Source organism: Chrysochloris asiatica, unplaced genomic scaffold, assembly GCF_000296735.1.
Source record: "Chrysochloris asiatica unplaced genomic scaffold, ChrAsi1.0 scaffold00018, whole genome shotgun sequence".
In the NCBI taxonomy this organism is placed as follows: Eukaryota; Metazoa; Chordata; class Mammalia; order Afrosoricida; family Chrysochloridae; genus Chrysochloris; species Chrysochloris asiatica.
This window is the reverse complement of record NW_006408536.1, coordinates 18,923,287-18,944,725: the sequence shown is the minus strand read 5'-3', so window position 1 is coordinate 18,944,725 and position 21,439 is coordinate 18,923,287. Positions and strand designations below refer to the sequence as shown.

General features: G+C 42.7%; 1 protein-coding gene across 2 annotated transcripts in view; it reads left to right on the top strand.

The window, feature by feature from the left end:
• The window catches only part of REPS2 (RALBP1 associated Eps domain containing 2), a 284,312-nt gene that overhangs the window by 97,266 nt on the left and 165,607 nt on the right, over positions 1-21,439 (top strand). The window contains exons 3-4 of one of the 2 annotated variants that reach the window (XM_006835601.1): positions 9,258-9,406; positions 13,723-13,846. In XM_006835601.1, the coding sequence (XP_006835664.1) occupies positions 9,258-9,406; positions 13,723-13,846 (273 nt within the window). Of the gene's footprint in view, positions 1-9,257; positions 9,407-13,719; positions 13,847-21,439 lie in introns of both variants that reach the window. The other variant, XM_006835600.1, reaches the window with a different exon arrangement.

Genomic DNA, 21,439 nt, shown 5'->3' with positions numbered 1-21,439 from the left:
TTGATAATGCAGAATAGTCTCCCCTCCATGACTCCTTCATGAAAGAAATGGTGACTGTATTCTGCAATCATAGAACAGTTTGCGAATGGGAATAATCAGACCCAAAAGAAATCCCTTTGTATTACTTGCTTGAGTTCTTGGAAATAGGTTTGTCAATGGAATGTTTCCACAGCTGGTTTGGTGTTCATTGCTATGAGACATAGAAGCGATCGAAAAGTCACTGGTGTTGGTTACAGTTACATCACATTGGTTCTTGAGTTGGATTTGTGTGAGGCACGCATCATCTGAGAGAGTAGGACTCACCCTTGGGTGACATGAACTTGTGTGTCTGGGTTAACCTCCCACCCTTTGTTGTTGTGTTAGGTGCTGTTGAGTTGGTGACCCTGTGTACAACAGAATGAAACCCTGCCCCGTCCTGCTCTATCCTCACAATTGTTACATTCTAGCCCATTGCTTCTGCCATTGGGTCAATCCGTCTCGTTGGGGGGCTTCCTCTTTTTCACTGACCTTTCACTTTACCTAGCATGATGTCCTTCTCCATGAACTGGTCCCTCCTGATAGCATGTCCAAAGTATGAGAAACAAATCTGGCCACCCTGGCATCTAAAGAGCATTCTGGCTGTACTTCTTCCATCACAGATTGGCTTGTTCTTCTGGAAGTCCATGGTACTTTCAGTATTCTTCGCCAACACCATGACTCAAATGCTTCAGTTCTCCTATGGTCCTTCTTACTCATTGGCCAAGTTTCCCATGCATATGAGACAATTGAAAATACTATTATGGCTTGAGTCAAACATACCTTAGTCCTCCAACTGATATATTTTGCTCTTGAGCATTTTGAAGAGTCTTTTGCAGCAGACTTGCCTAATGCAATATGTCGTTTGATTTCTTGACTGCTGCTTCCATGAGTGTTGATTGTAGATCCCACTACAGTCGATGGTGCCAAGTTGAACCCTGTCCTGACTCCTCCCATTCCCTCTCTCCTGGATGGAATCCATTCACAGTCCTGGCAGTGGAGCTCTGTTACCATTGCCTGTGGCAACAGGCCCCTTATAGGCCATGTCACCTTAACTGCTCACCTAGCTACCACCATGGCTTCCACACTGGTTCCCCTGGTTTCTTGTTTACACCAGTCTATTTTCTCATATAGTAGTGAGAATACGCTTTACAAATAGCCATCAACAGCTTTCCTGTTACATATGGCAAAAATTTCCCAGCCCCTCCAGTGATCTCAAAGACCGTACCAGGTCTGCCCCTTGCCTGTTTCTCTATCCTCCTCACAAACACCTCCCTTTGCTTAGTCTATGTCCCTCAGCCTCCCTGACCTCCTAGCCATTTCTGGGCACTTTCTTTTCTGTGGTAGGCTATAAGCCCACTTTACCTAAGGCCTCAGGCTCGTAAAGGTCTGCTGCCCATTGTTAGTTCCTCTTCATCTTTGAGGACCCTGAAGCAATCACCACCATCCTATGTAAAGTAGATCTCCAGGTATGAGGTACTCCTTGGCGGGCCTGTTGCCTAATGCTCCTGGGTGGCAGCCCCTTCCCTGATTCATTCTCAGCAGGTTTCCTAGAGCTTGTGGGTCTTGGTTTCCGAGGTGTGACTCGTGTTTTGTCTGTCAGCCTCACTAGTCTGTAAGCTTACCTCTGGGGAAAGAAGAGTGTTTGTGGGCGATTGTAGGCACGTAGTACATATTTGTTGAATGAATGTCTAGGTGAACATTTATGCATGGGGAATGAGTGCTAGTCATTTGTTCTTCTTTAAGCTAAAATAATTGGGATTGGGATTCATCTAGAACTCCAAAGGGGCTTTGGCAGCAGTCAGCCAGGTCTCCCTGTCATCTTTCTCAGGCATTAACAAGGCAGTAAAAAGACAATAACCTTGTCTGCATTTGAGAATCACCTGGAGAACTTTAAATAAAAGTGAAAAACAAAACAGATCTTGGTGACTGGGCCCCACTCGTCCCTGAGATTCTGAAGTGAGTGATTAGCTTGCACGCAGCCTGAGCAAGCAGTTTGAGCACTCCCCAGGGCTAAGAATGATTTCAGATGAAAGCCGAGGAGAGCACTTTTCAAGAGCTTTGCTTAAAACTCTTGAGTATATATTTGGGCCTGGATGATGGTGAAGTAAGAGAGGTGCCCCATGGTGCCAAATTTCAGGGGGGCAGACATTCAAGACTGTGTGTCTTCTCTCATCTGTGTGACCTTGAAAGCAGGTGCCTTCTTAAATGTTGCATACCAAGCAGTCTGCTCACTTCACCCTAGTTCCGAGGCCAGCTTCAGCAGATGGGGAAACAGCTTAAGAGGGTACATATTTAAAGTTGAGGACTAGTAGAGATTTAGTGATGAGGATGCCACATAACACACATTGGCCCTGGGAGCTACTCTGTCATCTTCCTGGAGACTGGGCTGGGGGGTGTGAGGACTGGCTTTAGAATAGGCTTGTCTTAGGCTGAGGTCTTTAGAGAAGCAAAACCAGTGAAGCTTTTATATTAAGTTCCATTGTGTTTGTTCAGACTCGTAGTGACCCTGTACAGGGCTTCCAAGAAACAGCTGGTGGGTTTCAGCTGCCAACCTTGAGGATAGCAGTCCATTGTTTATCCTATAGCACCACACCAGAATTTTATATATATAAAAAGTGAGCTTGATCTGCGGACCTTGTGGTTCAAATCTACCTTGCAGTCCAGCACATTAACCTGCAATGCCACACCAGGACTCTCTCTCTAAATATGTACATAAATATGTACATATTTAGAGAGAGAGGTTTATATCAAGGAAATGACTCACACACTTGTAGTCCATAGGTCAAATGTCAAGCTGGGTCATGTAGCTTTAGGAGCTAATGGACCCAAGGTTTGACAGCTCAGGTGGCACACTTTGGATTGCAGAGGCAAATGAATCCAAGGTGGGCAGGTCAGAGGCAGGTTGCTGCTGATTTCCAGGATTGGCAGGTGATACAGAAGGTTGCAGGCGTGAGTCTCAAAAAACTGAGGTCACCTGACAAGCCAGATCTAGGATCCAGACTCAAGAAAATCATGCAGACTTTGCCAGAGCAGCCACTTGTTTTGGAAACAGGTCATGCCTTTGAGGAAACTCCCTTTCAGTTAATTGGTGACTTCATAGCATCATTACATTACATTGCATCTCATCATGGGGAGGCGGCACCCCCTTTGGTGCGCAGTCTGCTGAAGGCTCCTTCTTGGAACGATGTTTGAAATGCACAGAATCTCAAAGGAAACCTGTTATATTGAAGTAATCATGACATTGAAAACAGGTGCTACATTTAGCAATATACATTTTTTAATGAATGCAAGAAATAAAAGATCTATCTAACGGTGATCTAAAGAACAACTGTACTTTCAAAGTAGTGATGAGTCTAACACTGTTTCAGTGTGTCTGCAGCAATTGAACTACCATGCGAAAATGTCTGGTTTCTGTGGGTGGCAGAGCTCCAGGTACTGCTGTCGTTACTAGAGCCATTTTTTGCCTACATTCAAAATGGAAAGAAATGCAGATTTTCAGTTAGGTTGCAAAAAAATGAAGATGTGTATATGTGTGTATATGTATATGTATATATATATATGTGTGTGTGTGTGTATCTATACATACATATATACACACACACACATATATATGATATGAATATATCCAAAGGGATGGGCCTCTTGGTTTCTTTTCACAGCTCTTTTGGGAGTTTCTGAACTCTAAGAGTGTAATACCATGCTTCCTGTAGTTGGTAGGTCTGTGTCTCCCAAAGTAGTTCACTCTCTGGTGGCTCTGAAAGGAGAAAGAATTAGGACAAAAGAGTTATTTATAAAACAAACTGTATTCTAGTCTGAGATTTTTTGTTCATTCTTCTTTTCTTTCTGCTAAATGCCCCTTTATGAAATCGAGAACGGGGAATTAACTGGGGAGAAATTATTTTCTTGACAAAATAAAATGTTGGCAAACGTATGCTGGTCCTCTTCGATTTTTAGAATTTAAAAATTTTGACTGCTTGAGGAATTTCCAGAATTTGGGAGCCATTGTTGTAGTTGTGAATCTGTATCTTAAGGGGAAATTTTAAACTCCTTTTAGTCCCTCTCTCATCTGTAAACCAGTGCTTCTCATTCCTGAGGCACTAGCAATATGTGGTGGGTGGGTGGGTGGGGGTGGAGGTGTTACTGGCATCTGGTGGGTATAAGTGGTCAGGGAGCATCTATTCCAACTGAATATCCTATAATGCACAGGATGGGGCATCACCCCGCACCCAACAAAACAAACAAAAAAAATTATTCAGTCTTAGATGTTGTCAGTAGTGTCAAGGTTGAGAAACCTTCTGTAAACACAGGATCCAAACTTTTAGGACTGGTCGAAATGCCAATCCTGCTTCCTCACTTTTTGTTCCAAGGTTTCTGGAGGCTGTAAGAGAGAGGCGAAAGGATTTTACAGCCATGAGACTTACTCCTGTGGAGGACTTACCTGGATTTCCAAGGCTTATTTCTTTCCCAATAAGAATTCTGGTATTTAAGCAAAAGCAAATACAAGCAGAGATGATCTGCCTAAATTGAGAGTAGTGGTCCCCATGCACTGCCCATTTGACAAACTCTCTCCATCTCTTGCGTCTAGGAGAGAAAGAAATGCCTTGGGTGTGACAACTAATTTGGAGATTCACAGAAAAAGGTAGAGTAGGGGTGGAGTCAGTAGGCCAGAAGTAAGGCTGTGACTAAGTGTGTGTGCTGAGTAGTTCCTGATAAGATGAAATTTTCCATCTTAGATACTTAATTGGGAGCTCCCATTCATTCAGCCCAAGGAACTCTCTGGTAGCGAAGTGGTTATGAATTGGGCTATGGACCTTAAGGTCAGCAGTTTGAATCTATCAGGTACTCCTTGGGAGAAGGATGAGGCTTTCTGCTCCCATAAAGATTTACAGCCTCAGAAACCCTGTACAGGATCTCTTATGAGTCAGAACTGACTCCACGGCACACCACTACCACCATTCATGCAACCCAGGTCAATTCAGCTTTGTTGCCTAACATTCAACCCAGCCTTCTTTTCCTTTTCTCGCTCTCTCTCTCTCTCACTTTTTAAGTACCTTCTCTCCTGCCCAGCTTGACTATCTTTAGGGAGATTATTGGGACCCAGAGTTGGCAGGCTGTTAGTTTGCCAGGGGCTCTGCTCTCCTACTTCACACCCATTGTCCTTCCTTAGCTTTATTATTGTTGTTGTTAAGTGCTCAGGAGTCAGTTGTGACACATCACTACCCTGCATAGGGTTTCCAAGGAGTGGCTGGTGGATTTGACCTTATGGTTAGCAGTCCAGTGCTTATTCTACAGCACCACACCAGGACGCCAGCTTTATCGTTGGACCTCCTCAAAGAAGACCATCTGCTGAGCAGTGGTTTCCAGCTTTTGTTGTTGTTGTTATGGGATTCTTTTTTTGACAATAAATAAAAGCTCTTCTTTCCAGAAAAATATACCTTGGCATTTATATACAAATAGCTGCCTTCAACATTCAGACTTCCACTTAAGGGCCTTATCCCAGAGACCTGCAGTGGTCACAGAGGACGTAAGTTGTTAGAGGCCTAGAGATAGTCTCCTTTTCCATAAAGAAATTTGAACCATGGTTGCCAGGTGGGACAAGGGAAGGAGATTTCCTGGAAAGGGACATGATGGAAAATTCTGTGTGATGGACACGTTATATCTTCATTTGGGTGTTGGTTGCATAGGTATATACATTTGTCAGAACTCCTCAAAATATCCACTTATATCTCTATAAATTATCCCTCTATACAAAATACCAATTACATAATAAAACAAGATTGTTGCTGTTTGTCAAGTGCTGTCGAGTCAGTTCCGACTCATAGTGACCCTGTATAGGGTTTCAAGAAGCGGCTGGAGAGTTTGAACTGCCAATCTTGCAGTTCAAACCAGCCTTGCAGTTCAGTGCATTAATCCACAGCACCACACCAGGACTCGTTAAGTGCTGACATTTAATATGATAATACGTCTTCATAAAATCCAGATTTCTGGCAATAGCTGTCTACCTTCCCTCATGGCAACCATCAACTCCAGCCACGCTTTTCCAGGAAGGCAGGCAATAGGCACATGTGACTACTGGCGCTTACAAGGTGGTGAGTCTGAAGTAAGATAGATAGCAAGGGCAAAATGCACACTGGACTTTGAAGACTTAGTATGGAAGAAGGATGTGAAATACCTCATCAAGAATTCTTGATGTTGAGCACATATTGAAATGATAACATTGGGTGAAAAATTATTATTGACAGTAATTTCACTTGTTTCCTTTGTTTTAAAATGTGGCTACTCTAAAATTTAAAATTATTTTGCTCGCATTGTATTTCCGGTGGAGAGCACAGTGGCTCTGTAGGGTAAGCACTGGACTGCAAACCCTAAGGTCAGTGATTCCAGCATCTCAGGAGAAAGAGGAAGCTTTTTGCTCCCTCATAGATATACAGCCTCGGAAACCTTTATACAGTGTTGGGACCAACTGGAGGGCACTTAACAACAAACACAATATTTCTAGTGGACAATATTACATTATCGGAGAGGGAGCATCAGTTACCATTTTAGAGCACCGTGAACTCTCTGCCCAGCCCCCTGCTCCATAATGTCTAGATCCTGAAGTTCAGTTTCAAGTTGCCATTTATCCTTGACTCTGGGCTGTTTATTGTATTCTAATGGATTGAGGAAATTGGAGTATTTCTTGTATCCATGTCTCGCTGAAACATGAAAACACAAAGCTGTTTCCTTTCTTTCTAGAGGCCACATGTTTTAAAAAAGGAGAGGCATGCTTTTCTTTGTGCAAACAAAGAATCGTCATTTATATTTAATATACAAAGCGTTTCTGTGTTCACAGACTACAATCCTGGATGCCCTTGTGAAGCAAGTCGTGGCTCTGGATGGCTATGCTCATTATCTCCTTGGCTCTTAAAACCGTTTAATCTGAACTCTTAATTTGTCTCTTCTGGAGACAAGATTCTAACCAGCTACCACTAAGAGACCGTGTGATGATTTGATGCACATCATTGTGTAGTAGACACTTTACTGATGAATTTTCTAATAAAGTCTTACTATCAAAGTTGGTTTATATATGACCAGGAAAAACCATTCCGACTGCAAACTTAGTTTCCCCTTACCATTTTTAAAAGCTTGTAGCAGCTGAAGGAAAACGGGCCCCTTTCATTAAAGCTTTCAGTGGCAGGAATATTATTATGAAGGTTTGTAATTCTATTACATGGGAGTTGCTTAAAACCACATGGCCAAAGAAAGTACGAGGACATCCTTCTGGATTTTGTCTTTGCTGTGTGCTGGCTCCCTGGGGGAGAAGAGATTCAGTCTCAGGTGAATAGGGGAGAGTTCTGGAGGATTTGTGAAGTGACAATATCCTGAGGGATGTGTGGGTGCCTTGGTGATGAGTTGCCCTGGTGGCGCAGTGGTTAGTCATTGGCTGCTAATCAAAAGGTCTTTGGCTTAAACCCACCAGCTGCTCTGGGGGAGAAAGCTGTGTCAGTCTTGGAAACTGAATGGGTCGGTTCTGCTCTGTCCTTTGGGGTCAATATGAGTTGGAGTCAACTCAGCAACAATGGGATGGGTACTCCATTGCTCCGTGGAGGTCTCCATTGACCTTTACTGAAACACACCCATCATTGAGTTTGCAAATACCAAACAATGAATTCTTTTCCCTTTCAGGGAATGTTTGGAAGTGGATTTCTTCTCTAGTAGGCGGAGCAGGATGAAAACTATTTTATGTGATCTCGGTCCATCTTTTTAGGTCATTCTCACACACTGAATGGAAACAACATCTTTCTGAGAGCAGAACCATGAGAGCAGTATAGATGCAATTCCCTAAAGATCTAGAATGTCTTTTGCCTCTTTTCTTTTGATGCCCATTCCTGCCTTGAGTATTGGAGAGCTGCCTGAGGCTGGGAAGCAGTAAAAATGGCGGCCGTCATCTCTCTAGAGGAGAGTCTCAGTTTAATTTTCCTCTATTTATGTCTCCCGGGTCCTTGGCTGATGGATCCTGCAGGGACTTGTCATATTGCCTGCTTCTTTGAATCAAATGTGGACTTAGCAACTAAAAATAAACATGGGGTGGCTATTAGAGAATCAAGGGCCTTCTTTGCCTGGGGAGCTGGGAAACTTGCTTGCTGTTGCTAAGATGTTTTCTGGCTATCGCACAGTATCAATCTTGGGCAGTGCAGCTGTGTTTTTGGAATAGCAAGCTGATGGAAGTGCAGAGGCACACTGATGAGTATTATCCTGAACAATGCTGTAGATGGCAGATGATTATGAGTAATCCATAATCTTAGCCCCATTTGTGCAGTTCTTTGTACTGTGTGATTGGGTGTGATGTGCTCTGCAGAGGACCAGAAGCGTACTGGTACATCATTTCTATTTTCAGAATGATTTTGTTGGAAACCTGAAAGAGAAGTCCCATACCAGAACACCAGTGCACTTCTCCTCTTTGTAATCTTTTTTGAGTGTGGCTCGCGGTTTCCGACAGTCAAATCTGGTTGAAAGTTATGTCAATTGCTCTAACTTGATGCCGTGTTCCTTACTTCATTATGAAAAAGACCAGTGAAGATGAAGTGTGAACATTTCAAAATGAATTACAGAATCTGAGAAACTGGCCTTCAGTACCTTTGCCCTGGGAACTGCCCTTCTACAGAAGAGAGCGTGGAGCCATATTTCTGGGTTCAAACCTCGGCTCCCACAGACAAGCTGTACAATATTGGGGAAGTTACTTCTAGCTCTTTTGTGTGTATTTTTATATCATTACAAGGAGTCTTAATAAGCTATTGTGAGGATTAAATGAGTTAATACTTGCAAACACTTAATACACTTCTTGTCATATAATAAGTGCAGGGTTGCTATGGATCGGAACCGACTCAACGGCACTTCACAACAACAACAACAGCATGTAAGGTTTATCTGTTACCATTTGCCACTTTTTGTTGTAGTTTTTACAATGTCACATCTTTTTTCATGGTGCGTGCTGGGTTGAAAGATGAAGCAGATCAGCCCCCAACCTGAATTTGTTCTGCAAGCATCTGGCAACATTTCAGAATGCTGAGTAGGAGTACCTCAGTAAAACCATAGCATCTTTCTATCATGATGCCATCATAGGAGCCCTCGTTGTGTTTTAGTCAAAATGTAATCTATGTTTAGTACTCTAGAATTTTTGGAAGTGATTCACCTTTTGGCCATTGAGTTCGCCTTTTTGCAGGATTCTCACTTGAGCTTCTTTGATTCTGGTCCTAAAGAATCGCCCCTGCCTCGCTTTATGATGTCAAAGAACGATGGGGAAGTACGACTTGGGACCCCGGCTGAGCTGCATGGAACCAAGGCTCAGATTCCATATTTAACCACGGATAAAAACGCCTTCAAAAGAGCAGACGATGGGGATAAACAGGTAAACGATCTATTCTGGAGTGACTTTTGATTCGGGTCTTGAAACCTTACATAGCAGTGCCTCTTAACTGCTTTCTGGCACGTTTGTCTATTGGAGACACTGTCACAGACTTGAAAGAAAGCCAGAGTGAGGAAGAGAGGCCGATGCAAAGCCCGCTGCATAGGAATTATCCCACACCACTCAGAGGCTCTGTAATGTCTACTTTAATAGAAAAATAAGGGCATCTGATTTCACACGCTATTTGATTTCTCTAGGTCAGTGGTTTTGAAAGGGGTTTTTAATAGGCTTTCTCCACTTCTATCCCCTTCCCATAAAAAGTCTTGATAAAAAGTTTCTCTGGATAAATATGCTTAGAGAGTGCTCTGTCACATCCCATTCTTGGGACAACGATGGAATTCCCAGTCTTGGAGAGTCTAGTATGAGGCCATTTCCCCCTGCCCCCCAAGTCAAAAAGTATTGCTTGTAAGGTTGCAGTGTATACCTAGATGGGTTTTTTCCAAAAACAAAACAAAACAAAACGTATTTAGACATGTCTCTGCCACCAGCGGATGGTTGCAGACAAGTTGTCTCAGTAAAAAAAAAAAAATCCAATCAGAGTGGCTTCTGAGGGGATCTGTGAGGTCAGTTCAACTGGCTATGGTGACTGTTTGTTTAAATTCCAAAGGGGTCATCTTGGTAGACTTTCTTGAAGGTCATAGAATGATCCTGGGGCTTATTAGGAAGAAGCTTTAAGAAAATGGAAAATTATGTGTTGGTGAGAAAAAGGGCAGGAAGGTTACACTGAGGCATTTTTTTCCCCTCATCCTGACAATGCATCTGCTCATTCTTCAAGGGAAGCTAGGGCTGTCCTAGGAGAATTTCATTGGGAAGCTTCCCCCAGCCCTGATCTTGTCCCTTTAGACTTCTTTTTGTGCCCCCAATTCAAAGAATATTGAAAAGGAACATGACGCAAGTCCCTTGGGCGTGCTCAAACTGCCATTTTCTTGCAGTGTAAATTGAACACCACCGCATTCTGTGGGGAATGGTTGTTGTTTGTTGTTGTTAAGTGCCATTGAGTGACATTGAGTTGGTTCTGACTCATAGCAACCCTGTGTAGGGTTTCCAAGGAGTAAGTTTGAACTGCCTGCCTTGCAGGTCCAGTGCTTATCTACAGTACCACACCAAGACTCCTCAGGGAAGGGTTGTTGTGCTGTTGAGTGGTTTCCGACATGTAACAACCTTTTGTAGGGTTTCCAAGGCTGGTTTGAACTGCCGACCTTGTAGTTTGAAGTCTAGTGCTGATCCTTAAGTGCCACACCATGGGGAGGGTTAGAGAGAGGAAATGACCACCTTCAGAAGTATGAGGACCTAGATAGAGGACGTGTTGAGAAACAATAGGGTCACATTTTGCTGTTTCTAAGACAGGCTTCTATGATTTTGTAGTAATACTTTCTGACTTACCCTCGGATACATTAGTGCATTAAAGGCCCTACAAATCCTGCAGGAAAGAGTTCTTACATGTACTAGACTTCTTTTAAAGCCAGGGACCCCTTACTAGGAAAGCAGATTGGGAATCCAAACGGGACGGTGGGCTTTTAAAACCATTGATTGCAAGAAGCAGATGGTAATTGGTACAGACAGAAGTACAGAAGCCTGAGGAGTCAGCTGATCAAGAAGAGGTGAATCAATTTACACACTAATAAACCCTGAGAGCATCAAGCCCAGTTTAGATGTCTAATAACGAAAGTCCAGTTTTATTTAGCATGTTGTTGTTAAGTGCCGTTGAGACAATTCCTACTCCTAGTGACCCTGTATAGGGTTTCCGAGGAGTAGCTGGTGGGTTTGAACGAGTGACCTTGTGGTTCACAGTCCAGTGATTATCCTACAGTGCCACACCGAGAGTCCATATTCTTCAGCATATTGTTGTTGTTAGGTGCCATCAAGTCAGTACTGATTCATAGCGACCCTATGTACAACAAAACAAAACACTGCCAGCCTCACAACTGTTGATACATTTGAGCCCATTGATGCTGCCACTGTGTCAATCCGTCTGGTTGGGGGTCTTCCTCTTTTTCTTTGACCCTCCACTTTACCAAACATCATATCCTTCTCCAGGGACTGGTCCATCCTAATAATATGTCTGAAGTAGGAGAGGCAAAGTGTGGCCATCCAGGCTTCCAAGGAGCATTCTTCCAACACAGATTAATTTTTTTTTTTTTGGCAGTCATGGTACTTTTAATATTCTCCTCCAACACCACAACTCAAACACATCAGTTCTTCTATGGTCTTCTTTATTCGCTGTCCGACTTTCACATGCATGTGAGGTTATTGAAAATACCATGGCATAGTATCTGCTATAAGGCAGATTTAGGGAGACTGGAGTAAAAATATTTGTAAATAGCAATGAAGATGAAAGGATCCATTGCAGTTGCCTGGAAAAGCAATTCCTGCGGCTCACCCTGATCTTGTGGGATAGATGAGGTATTGCTGCTGGCTTGCTTTATCTCCAGGTAGGGAAATGTCTGCGAGCAGCCATGGTGGTGGCTTAGTGGTGAAGTGCTCAGCTGCTAACCAAAATGTCAGTGGTTTGAATCTACCAGCTGTTTTGTGGGAGAAAGATGTGACCATCATTTCCTCAAAGGTGACAGCCTTGGAAACCCAGTGGAGCAGTCTAATCTGCCCTGCAGGATCGCTATGAGGCAGAATTGACCGGACAGTAACAGCCTTTGAGTACTGGTGTGAGGTGTAGCAAATCTGTTCAACAATTTCATGTGTGTTTGCTTTCCTCATTCTGATGTATTTTAAGTGAGTTCTTCAGGGATAAGGAAAAGGGTATAGAAATTATCAGTGAATATTCTTTGGCATGTTTGCCCTCTTGCACTTGGAGAGGAGCTAGGATGCACTGCCCAGAACTGACTGACATGCTGGAAGAGTGGCAGGCCTATGCTGGGCAATCCCATCTGTGGGCATGAACTCATGCTTTAAAGCAAGACTTTTTTTTTTTCCCTTGAAGAAGGGTATTTGGTCAGTACCTTAGACTGGACATTTCTCTTGAGACTCAGACCTCCTTTATAGTGTCAGTATTGTTAAAAAGTACTGTTTCCTTGTTACTTTGCTGGGTGGGTACTCCAAGTGCCCCATCTGTTGGTGGCGGTGGTACTGCTGTTTGCCATTGAGTTGGTTCCAGCTCAGTTTCTGAGCTGTAGATCTCTTCGGGAGCAGACAGTCTCATCTGTCTCCTGTGGAGTGGCTGGTGTATTCAGACTAAGCAGCCCAATGTGTCACCACTACACTACCAGAAAAAACACACCAAAACCCCCCTAAAAAAAGCAGGAGGAAACCAAGCAGCAGAGTAAAGTTGCTCACCTTGCTCAGGGTTCTACGTTAAGTTCATGTTAGAATTGGGGTTCAAATTGTAGCTTGTTTGTTGGAGGAGAATATTGAAAGGGCCATGGGCTGCCAAAAGAACCAATAGATCTGTTTTGGAAGAGGTGCAGCCAGAGTACTCCTTGGAGGCCAAGATGGCCAAATTTCATCTCTCATCCTTCGGACATATTGTCAGGAGGGATCATTTTTGGTAAGGTGGAGGGACAGAGAAAGAGAGGAAGACCCCCAACGAGATGGATTGACCAAGTGGCAGCATTGATGGACTCAAGCATGGCAACAGTAGTGAGGTTGGCCCAGGATCGGGCAGTGTTTCGTTCTGCTGTGCATAAGGTTGCTATGGGTCGGTACCGACTCGATGGCACCTGATGACAACAACAACAACAACAACAACAATTGTTTTAATTAGGAGTAGGCTAGTGGGAGCAATTTATTCATAATGAATTGTTCTGCAATTTCTTAGTATAAAAAAAAAAAAAGTTAGCTTTTTACTTTTGTATAGTATACTCCAAGAATATTTTGTGTTAAATAGTAAAATAAAATTAAAATCCTAATTTTCTGAGAGGAATGATAACTGCAACTCCAGGAAATAAGAATCTGTACTAATGAATAAAAAATTAATTTATTCACTGAGAAATCCAGATTGAGAGAAAATGTATATTATTTCATGTGATGATGCAGTGCCTTGTATTTTCCAAAGGAAAATAAGATTGAAATCACTAAGTGTCTTTCTGGCTTGGTTTAGTCACTGAGCCAAGTGGAGTCTCTTGGAGACTTTGATCTCCTTGGACACTGCACTTAGCTCCCCCGTGGCATTGTTTAGAAGCCCCTCCGCCCAGTGTTCAGTCTGCTGGGCCACCAGCAGTTGGAGTGAGTCCAGCCTTCCTAAGTGCCTCTCAGTCCGCCCAGCTTCTAATGTCGCTGCTGAACTCTGCTCTGCTTCTTTGCAGCAGGAAACACAGTCTCCCACGATGTCACCCCTCGCCTCCCCTCCTTCTTCTCCACCTCATTACCAGAGGGTGCCCTTGAGCCATGGCTACAGCAAGCTTCGGAGCAGCACAGAGCAGATGCAGCCAGGTAAGAGGCGATCTGGGGCCAGAAGTCCCAGGCAGTGTCCTAGCGACGCTTCCCTCCCCAGCAGACACTCACCCAGCTGCGGGCTTTTCCTGCTTTCATTCCCTCTGCCTTTGGAAACATGGCTCAATTTAATTTGATATTCTCAAGCAGGGAGTTTTACAAAAATGAAATCAATTGCATTTTAGTGATGCTTTGTCTCCTGTTCTATAAACGAGGATATCTTTAGCCTGGTAAACAACTATGCAGATGATTCATCCTTCATATACAGATCTCATGAAACAGGGACAGAGTGTATCAAGGGTTTGAATTTTTTTTTCTTGAAACCATTACTCCTTTTTGGAAATATAACCAAATGTACTACTGAATTTGTTTGTGTATGAAACTTCTTAAAAATGCAGCTACGTAAACCTTTGTGGGCAGTGACTGCATCTTCTTGGGGGAAGAACAACTCTAAAAAGGAGGGTAAACATGGTTATAGAACTGGAGGTATGTAACCAATGTTACTGAAATGAACATCTAGAAACTTGAATTGGTGGTGGTTTTGCTGTGTGCATTTACAATAGCAAAGACAAAAGCCTAAAATACATTGTGAAAATTGTATGGCTATGTATATATGTAAGGGTGTGGAGTCCTGGTGTGACACTGTAGGATAAGCAGTGGACTGCTAACTACAAGGTCAGTGGTTCAAACCCATCAGCTGCTCCTTGAAATTTTATATAGGGTCACTGTGAGTTAGGAGTCGTGGTGTGGCGCTGTGGGCTAATACATCAGACTGCAAAGTCATTTGAACTGCAAGGTCAGTGGTTCTAGCTCACCAGCTCTTCCTTGGAAACCCTATACAGGGTCGCTATGGGTGAGAATCGACTTGATGACACTTAACAACAACAATGAGTTGGAAGTACGTAACAACAAAAATGTGTGTGTGTATGTGTGTGTATGCATATCTATAGAAAGAAACATGAATACCATTCAGCCTTTTCAAACTGATCTTGTACATGAACTGATTTAGCCCACGTGGTTTGGAATCAGAAGGGGAAGTATTTGGCTGTGCAATGTGTCCAGTACACAATGGTGCAGTTGACTACTCACTCACACTTCTGCCATCTTACTGGGAAAATACGGTAGTTGGGTCTCCAGATGACTTGCAAAGTTGGTTGCCCTACTGCAGTGTTTTGTTGTTGTTAAGTGCCGTCGAGTCGGTTCCGACCCATACGGATATGCACCTTATGCACCTTGTCCTCTTGGGGACCAGGCACCCAGTTTAAAATATGACCAGTTAAAGTTATTTAAGAATTGGTTAGCTATGGCACACACCCTACCTTATCATCTTATTTTGTGAGCGTGATGGAAAATGACCCCGTTTCTGCAGTTTTTTTTTGCTGCATTGAAAATACTGGTGACTTCTTAGAGAGACACAGGAAAAAAAAAATGTGTCCTTCCTGGAACTAGAAAGAAGCTACAGTCTTACTAAGAAGCAGATGTGGTTTGATGGGAGTAGTTTTGATCAGGTGGGGCTTATGGGACTCTACCTATGGGACCTTGGGCAAGCCCTGTCATTTTTTTCTGACTGAGAGTGTGCACTTCTCTCTCTTTTTAAAAAATTTTTAATTTTTAAATATTTTATTGTGGAAAAGGAGTCTAAAGATGGTGGTGGTGTAGTCAGATGCCTCACTACAACAACAAAGGCTTGAGAAACTGAATGAATTGCATATAGATGACAACAATGGAACCCGAAAGCTGAAAGGCACAGCTGAAACATCCAAGGGAATGCCGAGTGGAAGCAGAACATGAACATGGAGGGTTAGGGGTTGCCGGCACGCTCTGCCAGCTGAGTCTGCACAGTGAGGCCACACTGAGATAAAGCAAGCAGCCTTCCCAACTGAAGCACCTCTCACCTGGCGCAGATAAGCAGGAGAAACTGCACCCACATCTGGAGCCAAGCAGTTCTGTCAGACGTGGGTGCGCTCCCCCAGCCCCTCCTGCAGGAGGCTTGCTGGTCTGTAGTGCTCCCCACACTCCTCATCCATACCCACCTTCTCTCTGTATGGCCACCTGTGCCCCTATACTGTTCTTCCTGCACCAGGGGTCCCTCCCACTGGCAGTACCCATTGTTCTACCTAACCAATGGCGCCAGGAGCCTACACGTTAGAGATACTCACTCCTATGGCCAACCATCCATGCCTGGGACCCACGGACTAGCGCCACGTGATACTCCCTCCAGCCACCTGTGCTGAGCTCCTGAGGACCGGTAGCACACCCTCACCCATGTCCTGCTGTAATGGACCCAGTCTCTCAGTGGGAACCTATGGACTGCTGCCATTCCCCCGCTTCACTACCTACACATACCCCCACCCTGAAACTGGAGACTTGTGCCCGTTCCAACATCTCCAGTGCAGCCCTGCTTGCCTGGTCCTGTGTGTTTCTGTACCACCCACATGATGACTGAGGTCCTGGACACCCAGACCACCTAACAACCAGCAGTGTGCGCACACACAGCCCTCAACCCAGCAACCAGTAAGAAGACCTTGTACACCTATGCCCAGGTGACCGGTCGAACAGATATATCACCTCACCAGCAATGCCAGCTAGATCCTCAGTCAGCCTGTACCACCAGCAAACAGAGACTTGTGTTCAGCACACCCAGCTGCTGCCCTGTTGAACCGATGACAATGTGGGCTGACTAGCGACCATCGTAGTACACATGTGCCCCTTATTCAGACACATCAAAACAGAACCAAAAATCAGGGCACAGCAAAAAAGCAATAAGTAAATATAAATATGAATATAAAAACACTTTAATGGTTCAGAGACAGTAGACAACCTCAAATCACATAAAGAAACAAGATGAGATGGCTCCAGCAAATGACCAAAATGAAAAGAAAAGTACAGAAAACCTTTCAGAGGAAGAAAACAACTACCTGAGAAGTTCATCACTCTTCACCTGAGAAGGAATATAGGGTTCTCTAAGAGATCAAGAAAGAGAGCAAGGAAAACCCAGACAAAAACAAGAAAACAGAGACAAAGCAATAAAAGAATTCAGGATAACAATACAAGAACAAAACGACACAAAATTAAAAAACAAAAAAAAAAATCCCATAGATAATTAGAAACATACAAAATCAGCTACTCGAAATGCAAAAGATTGAGAATAAAATGTCAGAAGTAGAAAACTCAGTAGAAGGCCATAGGAGCAGAATAGAGCCAATGGAAAACAAAGTCATCCAAGTAAACAGCACATCCCTCAACACCAATTTGTTTGTGGATAAATGAGAAAAGACACAAAGCAAGCAAGCCCCAATAGAAGCCCAAACAGTGAGTAATACAAAGCATTTTATCTGCTCACAATACTGTAAAAGTAGAAATCAATAACGGAAAGAGCAAGAACGAAAAGCAAATATGTGGAAACTGAATATTGTCTTCTTTAAAAACCACTGAATCGTAGAAGAAATCAAAGAGGAAATTAAAAACGTACTCGCATCATATGAAAATGAAAACACATCATACCAAGCCTTTGGGACACAGCAAAAGCAGTGCTCATAGGACAATCTGTACCAATAAATGCACACACACAAAAATGAAACAAAAAGGAGGCCAAAATCAAACATTAACCTTACAACTCCCAACAACTGGAGCGAAACAGCAAAAGTAGCTCAGTCCCAGTAAGCAAGGAAATAATATTCTAAGACTAGATCAGAACTTAGTTCTTTGAAATCATCTATAAAATATTGTTGTTAAGTGCCTGTGGAGTTGATTCCGACCCACGTATAGGGTTTCCAAGGAGCAGCTGGTGAGCTTGAACCGCTGACCTTGCAGTTCAAACAGCTTTGCAGTCTGGTGCATTAACCCACAGCATCACACCAGGACTCCTATAAAATATACTACTTGGCCAAATTGATCACAAGATAAAAAAGGGGGGGGGGATAGACAGGAGAAAAAGCAAATAACCAAAGAAGAAATGAGATGGGTAGACGTTGCAATAGACTTCACTAAGATAAAAAATGTAATAAGAGAATACTCTGAAAAATTGTGCTCCAACAAATTTGAAAATCTAGGAGACATGGATAAATTTTTAGAAATACACTACCTACCTAAATCAACACAAAGTGAGGTAGAAAAACTGAACAGGCCTGTTAACAAAAGAAGTGATTGAAATAATAATAAAAAACTCCCTGCAGCAGCAAAAGAGCCCTGGCCCAGATGGCTTCACTACAGAATATTCTATCAAGCATTTAGAGAAGAGCTCGCACCAATATTAATGTAACTGTGTCAGAGCACAGACAAGGAAGGAATATTGCCAAATTCAGTCTCTGAAGCTGCATAGCTCTATACCAGTGCCAGGCAATGAGAGCATGAAAAAGAAAATTACAGCATGCTGTTCTTCTCTAGGGATTGATCCCTGCAGACAACATGTCCAAAATATGAGAAGCGAAGTCTCGCCAGCCTGGCTTCTATGGAGCGTTGTGGCTGTACTTCTTCCAGGGCAGATTGGTTTGTTCTTCTGCCAGTCTGTGGCACTTTCAGTATTCTTCTTCAACACCATAATTTAAATGCATTGATTTTCCTTATTCATTGTCCAACTTTCACATGCATAAGAGACAATTGAAAATACAGTGGCTTGAGTCTGTTCCGTAGTTCACAATCTGAGATCTTTGCTCTTGAACACGTTGAGGTCTTTTGCAGCAGATTTTCCCAGTGCAATATATCTAATGATTTCTTGACTGCTGCTTCCATGATTGTTGATTGTGAACCCAAGCAAAATGTACTGTTGTTGTTATTAAGTTCCATCAAACTGATTCTGACTCAGCAACTCTGTATAGGGTTTCCTAGGAGCAGCTGGTGAGTTTGAGCCACCAACCTTGTGGTTCGCTGTCCAGTTCTTGTCTCCATCTATCACAATGTTATTTATTGGCCCAGTTGTGAAGATTTTTGTTTTCTTTACATTGAGGTACAATTTATAGTCTTTGATCTTTATTAGTAAGTATTTTAAGTCCTCTTGTCTTCTAGCAAGCAAGGTTGTGCTCTCTGCATATTGCAGGTTATTAATGAGCCTTCCTCCGATCCTGATGACATATTTTTTTTTGCATATAATCCAGTTTTTTGTATCATTTGCTTAGTATACAGATTCAGTAAGTATGGTAAAACACCCGGACACACACCTTTCCTGATTTGAAACCATTCAGTATCACTTTGTTCTCTTGTTTTATGTACAGGTTCCTCGTGTTGTTGTTGTTAAGTGCCATCAAGTCAGTACCTACTCATAGCGACCCTATGTACAACAGAACGAAACACTGCCCAGTCCTGGGCCAACCTCACAATTGTTGCCACTCCTGAGCCCATTGATGCTGCCACTTTGCCAGTCCATCTCACTGGGTGTCTCCCTCATTTTACTCTCTCCTTCCACCTTACCAAACATGATATCCTTCTCCAGAGACTGGTCCCTCCTGACAATATGTCTGAAGTATGAGAGATGAAGTTTGGCCATCCTGGCCTCCAAGGAGCACTCTGGCTGCACTTCTTCCAACACAGATCTGTTGAGTTTTTTGGCAGCCCATGGCACTTTCAATATTCTCCTCCAATACCATAACTCAAAAGCATCCATTCTTCTACGGTCTTCCTAATTCACTGTCCAGCTTTCACATACATATGAGGTTATTGAAAACACCATGGCTTGGGTCAGGTGCACCTTAGCCCTCAAGCTGACATCTTTGCTCTTCAATGCTTTGAAAAGGTCTTGTGCAGAAGATTTGCCTAATGCAATACGTCCTCTGTTATCTTGACTGCTGCTTCCATGAGTGTTGATAGTTGATCCAAGAAAAATGAAGTCCTTGACAACTTAAATCTTTTCTCCGTTGATAAGAATGTTGTTTATTGGTCCATTGGTGAGGAGTTTTGTTTTCTTTACATTGAGATGCAATCCATACCAAAGGCTGTGCTCTTTGATCTTCATCAGTAAGTATTTAAAGTCCTCTTCACTTTCAGCAAGCAAGGCTGTATCATCTGCATATCTCAGGTTCTTAATGAGTCTTCCTCCAATCCTGATGCCATGTTTTTCTTCATCTAAGCCAGCTTCTCGGATGATTTGCTCAGCATACAAGTTGAATAAGTATGGTGAAAGAATATAACCCCGTCGCACACTTTTCTTAATTTTAAACCATTCTGTGTGCCCATGTTCTATTCGAACAACTCCCTCTTGGTCCAGGTACAGATTCCTCATGAGCACAATTAAGTGTTCTGGGAATACTCATACTTCGCAATGTTGTCCATAGCTTGTCATGGTCCACACAATCGAAAGCCTTTGCATAGTCAATAAAGCACAGGTAAACATCTTTCTAGGAAGAAGGAATGATGAACAGGTTCCTCATAAGCACAATTAAATGTTCTGGAATACCCACTCTTCACAATGTTATTCATAGTTTGTTATGACCCATGCAATTGAATGCCTTTGCATAGCCAATAAAGTACAAATAAACATTTTTCTGTTAATTTCTGCTTATAGCCAAGATCTATCTAATACCAGCAATGATATCCCTCATTTCACATCTTCTTCTGAATCTGATTTGAATTACTGGCAGCTCCCTGTAGATGTATTACTACACCCGTTTTTATCTTCAGCAAAATTTTACTTGCATTTGATGTTAATGATATTGTTTAATTATTTATCTTTTCCTTTGGGTCACCTTTCTTTAGAAGGAGCACAAATATGGATCTTGTGCAAGCCGTTGACCAGGCAGCTAGCTGTCTTCCAAATTTCTTGACATAAATGAGGGAAGGCCTTTAGTGCTGCATCAGTTTGCTTAAACATTTCAATTGTATTCCATCACTTCCTGGAGCGTTGTTTTTCACCAGTAGCTTCAGTGCAGCTTGAACTTCTTCCTTCAATAGCATCAGTTTTTGATCATATGCTACTTTAAAAAAAAAACACAACTTTTTTAAAATTGTGAATTGAGGGAAGGTTTAAGGAGATCATCAGTTTTACATTCAGCAAATCATATACTTTGCTTCATGACAGAGATTACAATTCCCTCTATCTACCATCAATTAAAAAGGGGCTCATTGACAAGGAGCTCTGATAGCTTAGTGGTTATGAGTTGGGCTGCTAACCTTAAGGTCAGCAGTTCAAAACTACCAGCTGTATCATGGGAGAAAGATGAGGCTTTCCGCTTCTGTAAAGATTTACAGCCTTGGAAACCCTGTACAGGATTTCTATGAGTTGGAACTGACTCCAGGGTACACCACCACCACTGTCAATGAACAGTACTTAACCTCTATTCACGTTGACTCACACATTCCTGCCTGTACCTCCTTGTTGTATGTTGCCTGCCCTGTCATCCATGTTAACGTGTCTACCTTCTAGCCGGTGAATAATTCCACCTCCCCCTGTAACCATCATAGGATATTTCTTGGATCAAGAAAACCCTTTCCTAACTTTTTTATGCCAGTTGTCTGATACAATATTTGTCCTTTTGTGATTGACTAATTTCACTCAGCATAATGTCCTCCAGGTTCATCCACATTATGAAGTGTTTTGCAGATTCAACAGTGTTCTTTAATGTTGTACAGTATTCCATTGTGTGTATGTACACAGTTTGTTCG